The following is a 7,166-nucleotide window of genomic DNA, read 5'->3' as shown; positions in this document are numbered from 1 at the left end:
ATATAGGTTTGGCTCCAGCAACCTTTAATAGGATAAGCGGGAAAGAAATAAATGGAATAAAAGCATATTATTACTATTATTAGTAGTAGTATTTGTGATTTGAAGACAACCAGTAAGAAGGCTAACTAAATGGCAAAGCTGTGGGATTAAATAACTGTGTACTTCTTCTCACTCCTTTTCGATATGTAACTGAATCAGCACAGTTAAAGCAATATTGAAATGTATTAGCTTTATTTTGTGTAGCATTTTTTCTTCTTTTCTTTGCCAAATGAACTTTGTATATTGTTTACGTGATCAAATTTTTTTTTACAAACAACAACAAAAGCCAGTGTGAAAATGCCTATAATTACTATAGACAAACTACAACTCTGTTAGGACTGAAATGTATAATTATGTCAATTACATATGGTTGTATAATTTTAACAATTGTGACTGAAAAAAGTTAATAATCCCTTAAATTAAATTTTCTTCTACAACATATTTTCACATGGATACATATTTTAGAATTTGCCAATCCACTGGGATTTTCCCACACAGCCATCTGTTTGGTTTAGAGAGAATGGTTCAAAAAAGACAAAATACCCTGTGAATTGCAGTTATCTGGGAGAAAGAAACAACAACAAAAAACTTTGGGACAGCACATTAAAGTGAAAAAAGCATGTTTAAAAATGCAAATATGATATTATGTAGGCTTGTCTGTAGGCTTTCATTTTTTATTTTTTATTTATTTTTACTAATAAAAGCAATGAATTAATATCAGTTCAACGTGGACTTATGTTCATCACCCAATAAAATGCAAATATATTGGAATTCATGCAAAGGGACCCAAATGGAGACTTTAGTGATGGTCTTTATAACTAAAATTTAACCTTTTAGCAAAGCAGGAAGTCCACAAGTAACCAATGGAAACTACAGGTATAAAAGAGAGACTAATACATCATATTCATGTTAATGATTGAATATTGTTTTTCAAACTTTAGTCCTGCTAGTCTTCAACATCGATCCACATTGAAAACATGATTGCTAAGAACACAGTGACTGCTGTCAAATAAAAAATCACAAAATACTTGTTGATTTTTTTAACCATTCTTGTCCAGTAGCCAGACTTCCTGTTGCTGCTGAGTAGAGTCACTGTTTTCCCAGTCTCCCGCAGCTCATCTGACACTTTTTCCAGAGCAAAGGCCACCTCTGTCAGTTTACTGCTGCTACCCTAAAAAAGGAGGTTTTGTAGAAAGGTAATTGACAAGATTTTAGGTCAACTCTTGATTCAACACACTGGTTTGTTTCCACGTTGATTAAATAAAAGTGTTTGCTTCTGATATATATGCTAGGGTTAAGGATAATGCTAGCATAATCCCTTTCAATAGTTTTGATATTATACTTTTTTGAAATTAAATAAAATGAATTCCAACCTTTTGGGTCAGAGATGATACAGACAAAGACACAGATGGTGTTTCCTCAGCAGATACCCCAGAGACAGAGGCACAATGACTATTTCTCTTTATGTCTGGAGTAAGAGAAACAAAGATAAATCAAACACAATTAAAATTAACTGGTGGATACAACCTGCCACTAAACACAAATCTGCAAAAGTGGTCGATAGAGTTTAAATCCAAATATTTGTAGAGTGATTGCTATTATCAAGCACACCTTGGATTCCATCTGTCTCATTATCTTGGGCTGCAGAGTCTTTGTCAAGCAGATGCATCACCAAAATTGTCTCCAAGAGGCTGAGCAGCATCAGAGAAAACCCCCCAATGCAGTAGACAGCTGAGGAAAGCAGCCAGCATTAATGTGGATAAATTACTTGATCACTCAGTAGCATGATTTATTCATTAAATGCAGTCAAATACACCACACTTCTTTACCTATAAGTGGAATTCTGTTTGAAGAGCTGGGCAAGATCTCATTGAGAAGAAGCTGCATCACCGTGACAGCAAGCAGCACAGTGATTTTGAAGCCAAGTTTCTCACCTCCACTGTCTGATACAAGGAAGGAGGCCATGTCCAGAACCAAGAAGAAGAAGACTGGCAGCAAGAAATTAGCAATGTAGAGGACAGACCTCCTCTTCATGGTAATCTGTGAAATAAGGTGGTTAATCATCCTACTTCATACATGTAAAGATGCAGAAAGAGCTTCATATTTTTTCACCGCTTCAGCTGCACTTTCTCACTCATTTTACAACTCTCTTCTCTCCCACTGTCTCCACTCCTCCCTGAACTCTATGCAACATTCTTCTTTCTTCAACTTCTACCATTTAATCCTTGCCTCTGTCTTCATTTGCTTTCTCTTCTTGATATCCAGAGTCATCCTATTCTAAACAAAAACCAGGGTAATGGGTAACAGAACAGCTTTCATGTGTTCTGTGTTTCTGTTACCAAAAATACTTACAGTGTAGACAACCATAAGCTGATTGAAGTCAAACTCATTGACAGTTCTGTTGGTGACTGACATGTTGACAAAGAGCCACTCATACTGTGTCTGCATAAAGTCACGAGACCACTCTGTGACTGTTTTATTGCTGTTGTCGGGCTGTAACTTTATTTCTGCATCTGAAGTCGAACATAAAAAATTACTGTGAGAAGATCAAGAAGGAAAGAATATATGTTCTGGCATGTGGTAGTGTGTGTTTATGAACAGCATACATTAACAGAACCTGTTATGTCCTCACCAGAGTACATAATAGACTTGAAGGATATGTTGCACTTCTGAAAGTCAAAGGGGAATTTGTACACGTGCAGCTTGCAGGTGCTCACCACCACCTGGTCATTCCTGTATTCGATCACACCATTGTGGTTGACGCAGAGATAAGGACTCGGAGAGGCTTTATCCTTCTCTGTCCTGTGTGAGAAGAAATGAGAATTGATTATGTTATGAATGGCAGCATCAGAAAAAGACAAAACAAATACATGACATTTAGTTCTTTTCTTCTCTTTCGGTCACTCCTCCCGTGTTATGAGCATTGACAGACTGTAAGCACTAAAAATGCTACTTTTGACTTTTGGCTTCCTGCAAGAATCAAATGACATGATGCACTGAACAGCCACATCTTAATTACAACCCACCTCAACATAATCAAGTGGAGAGACTGAGTGGTTCTTTGAGTGTGAGTTTATGCTTATATATGTCAAACTTACATCTCTACAATAGTTATATCGGGCATCCACAAATATGCAGTAGGAATTGTCATATCCTTAATTCCACAGAATTGATTTGGGTCCCACTTAATGTACTCATTTGTCCATTCCTACACAGGGCAATGGGAGGAAAGTGATCAAATCAAGAAAAAAAATCGAAAGATGTCATTTCAAGCAATTTAAATTTCAACAAAACAATGAAAAAAATTGTAGTTCTAAGAGAAAACTCACCAAATAAACCCAAATGTAAGAAATTAAGGTCTGGTCAATTTCTCTCTGAAAAAAATAACAATGTTCATTTAGGTAGCTTCACACTTCAGCTAAAGCATCAGCAAATACATCTCTGTGAATTATTAATGTAGGGTCTACCTTAAAATACAAACCGCCTTGAGGCAACTGTTGCTGTGATTTGGTGCTGTGTAAATAAAAGTGAATTAAATTGAATCTCATATTGGGTAAGCTATAAAATTTTCTTTAACCTGTACACTGTTGCTGCTTATCTGCAAGCTGCTTTTCAACCCGACTCCAGCTTCTTGTTTAGTTAGTTCAGTTAATTGGCGATTCTAAATTGCCCATAGATTTGAGTGGGAATGGTTGTCAGATTGGCAACCTGTCCAGGCTGTACCCTGCTAATGCCTATGGTATCTGGGATAGGCTCCAGCAGGACTACATAATGGTTTAAATGATTATCTCCTCTTTGGCAGATGGGTTTTTTTGCCATTATTAAGAAACACACACAAACTATTTGGCAATGAAAATATTCATTATCATTCAGAGAAAAACACACACATGCACGTAGCTTAAACAATGTACCATATCCAGGATGGCATAGAGTTTCATTTCAAGCAACACATCTGTATGATGGCTGTTGTTTATAATGGGCCGGCTCATAGTGTACTTAAGACTGTCTTTGCGCAGGTTCAGGCGGCGTACAATCGCCTGAAAATTACAGAGTTTCTCCACTTCATTATCTGAAATGACATCAAAACACATTCTATATCAGCGATTTCTTTTATGAGATGAAAAACACAAAGAAACTCCCATTTCTGATTTTCAACAACAACAAAAAAACAAACTTCAGAAGTCTGTTGCTCACCAGACATCATTATTGCTTATTAGCTTTTGGCATATTTGCAACAGATGAAGTAATACCTCAGAACCTTTTAATCAAACCCTGATATATCCAGAGGCCTTTTGTTCACTAAAAGGTCATGATTAAGTTTTATTTAATCAATCCTTTAATAAAAATATTTTAAATAGATTGATATTTACAGACATTGATTTTCATTATTTTCTCCATTACATAAAATTATTTTATATTTTAGTATTGCTGATTATTAGATCCTGAGTGAATACTACATCACTTATTGACATGCTTAGTACTGTGCAAAAGTCTTGAGTCACCATCTTTTCTTTATATTTTGCTAAAAAAAAAAAAGTGGGTAATGGGTGGAGATACTATTGAAACAACTACAAACATGTGTGAGAATACATTATATGAGACAAAACCAATTCTAAGAAGCTTGAAAGTCAATATTTGGTATGACCACCTTTATTCTTCAACACAATCTGGACTCTCTTAGGCAAGTCTTAATGCAATTTCCTCAAGTAGTCTTCAGAAATAGTTATCAGGGCATCTTGGGGGACATTCAAAGCATTCTGAAGGTTTGCTGCCTTTCAGTCCATTCTCTTTCAAGATGATCCCATACTATCTCAATAAATTGGTGATTTGGGCTCATGAAAGGCAAAAATCCATGACTGATAGTATCCCTTTTTGTTTTGTTTTTTAATATCCAGTTGTGCTTTTTCAGCACTGGCAGGATATTCGGCATCATTGCCATGTTGAAAAATGAAGCTGTTGCCTATTCAGATTGCATTGCATTGATCAGGACTAACAGTACTCTTCATACTTCTATCAGTTTTGACAAGATCCCTAACACCATTCACTGAAATACAGCCATAAACCATAACAAAGCCAATCTTCCACTAAAACCATTCTGATGGGCTTTGGCAAAATGGCAGACTGGACTGAAGGATCAGTTTCATTTTCAAATTTTTCAGATTTTAAGTACACACTGCACACCATGCTGACATATGTCTTTGCCTAATAGCTCTTTAATAATTCGTATGTTTGCTGAAAACTTTTTTTTTTTTATGTCCTCAACTGTGTTATCCTGTGTTTTTGTGAGACGCAAGTTGCCTCTTTATTGGCCTTGTCATAGATCAGTAGTAAGTGGGCTCACAGAAACAAGAGAACATTTCTCATAAAATAGTTAGGTCCAAAGACTGGACTGAAAATGAGTGAAAAAGCAGTCAAACTAAGGGGTGGTTCAGACGTTTGCACAGAGACAGACAGACAGATATATAGATAGACTGTCTTTACTCTTTACCTCTGATAGTGGTTTCATTGATCATCTGTTGATCATCTTGTAGCTCTGAACTGGAGCCATTTTCACCTGGCATGGAAGAGTACAGTAATTTATGCCTAAAGGTATAAAATATCCAGAAATGTATGCTCCCAGATGATGGCTTTACAAGGAAAAGCCTTACATATTTCAGCAACACAATCACATATTCAAAAGTTTACATATTGTATCTATAACATCATTCATAATAGAATGATAGACGAATCCAGGTGGTGAACTGGCAACCATGCAGACCACACTTTTCACCGAATGAAAATATTTGGTGCACCATGGAACATTTAATACAACATAGCAAAGCCAAGACTGTTTATCAGCTAGAATCCCATATTAGACAAAAAACAGGACAATATTTGTCTCAAAACATTTGAGATGGTTTGCTTCCTGAGGCATAAAATGCTTTGCTGTCACAGTGAAGATCACAACATAGGACCTTACAGCAGCTACAGGAACAACTATTCCTTCCTGTGCTTGGACCAGCCATAACCTCTGGCTCCCAGCTATTAACCAAATTTCCATGGTCCGATTTTATTGCCCTGGCTTCTGTTCCTATTGTTCCACGAATGTGAATAAACAGAATATTTGTTTGTTTTCATCTCAGTGCAAGCTGTGCTCCAGCAGGACTTTTTCTTTTCTTTTCGGTTGCATTTTCAGTTTCTTTAAAAAAGATGTCCCTAAAATTTATAGTGAAACTACTCCTTAAGCTGGTTTACTCCAACTGATGTAAGATTTCATACCAAATTAAACATTTATCTATTTTCTTACACATCTAGTTCAGGATGTTGGTGGGGCTGGAGGCTACACCAGCTGACATAGTGCCAGAGTCAGTGTGCATCATACACAAGTCGCCAGACTGCGGTAGTCTATGCACACAGGGAAAAAGACAACATTCACACTCCTACTGCTAATCTGCACATATCATAAGGTGAGCTATTGAAAATGTTGGTATTTATGTGCTTTGTGTTGTCCAATAGACCATTTTCATTATCCCTGTATTGAGGTTGCAGCAGAAATTTTACAGAAAATATCTATCGGGGTTATCAGAAGGCAGGCAACTTATTCACCAATATTTATTCATTTTTCAGTCTAAGATGCTGGTTTTAGTAAACTGATTAAATGTGGAATTTAATTTAGTAAAAAGGATGTATTTACTGGCTACTTATAGAGCCAAGCAGCCCCTCTGCTGAAATACGTTTTATCTATTCCAAGTAAAAACAGTGTTGCTGAATAAAATATAATACAACATTTTATTTAAAATGGTCCAAATTGTCATCTGCATTAAATTCGAATGATCTCAGCTTACCCACAAGTAGCAGCAGCAAGAAGAAACCTGCAATCATTGTAGCCTCGAGTGATCAGAGAGCATCTTCACCCTCTCTGCGCTGTTCAGAGATTCTTCCTACTCTATTGATGTCACTGTCCTGCCCTCTTCAGAGCAAATGTAAAGACCAATTGTGTTTCTACCCGCATATCGATCCTAACACAGTGGGATCAGCACACTATGCATCAGCATAACAGCTGATATAACAGCAACTAATAATGACTTCATGTTATTAACCAAACTCTTGATATACAGCCCAAGCCTCTATCATCCTAGCATCAGTCA

The 7,166-nt window shown here is 36.5% G+C and overlaps 1 protein-coding gene across 1 annotated transcript; it reads right to left on the bottom strand.

Moving 5' to 3' along the window:
* Positions 1-985: 985 nt before the first annotated feature.
* LOC146626965 (5-hydroxytryptamine receptor 3E-like) lies at positions 986-6,900 on the bottom strand. Its single transcript, XM_085360276.1, has 11 exons — positions 6,864-6,900; positions 5,528-5,593; positions 3,951-4,108; positions 3,369-3,413; positions 3,138-3,247; positions 2,672-2,841; positions 2,392-2,552; positions 1,869-2,079; positions 1,620-1,770; positions 1,413-1,527; positions 986-1,210 (listed from the first exon to the last, which is right to left on the bottom strand). Exons 1-11 carry the CDS (start codon positions 6,898-6,900, stop codon positions 986-988), a joined length of 1,449 nt encoding a protein of 482 aa, XP_085216402.1.
* Positions 6,901-7,166: the final 266 nt, after the last annotated feature.

The sequence above is a fragment of the Diplotaxodon limnothrissa genome, linkage group LG8, assembly GCF_057381915.1.
Source record: "Diplotaxodon limnothrissa isolate DT_005_m linkage group LG8, D_limnothrissa_male_GT1.1, whole genome shotgun sequence".
Taxonomy (NCBI): Eukaryota; Metazoa; Chordata; class Actinopteri; order Cichliformes; family Cichlidae; genus Diplotaxodon; species Diplotaxodon limnothrissa.
Note: the sequence above shows the minus strand (reverse complement) of the source record. Positions and strands in the feature narration are given on the sequence as shown.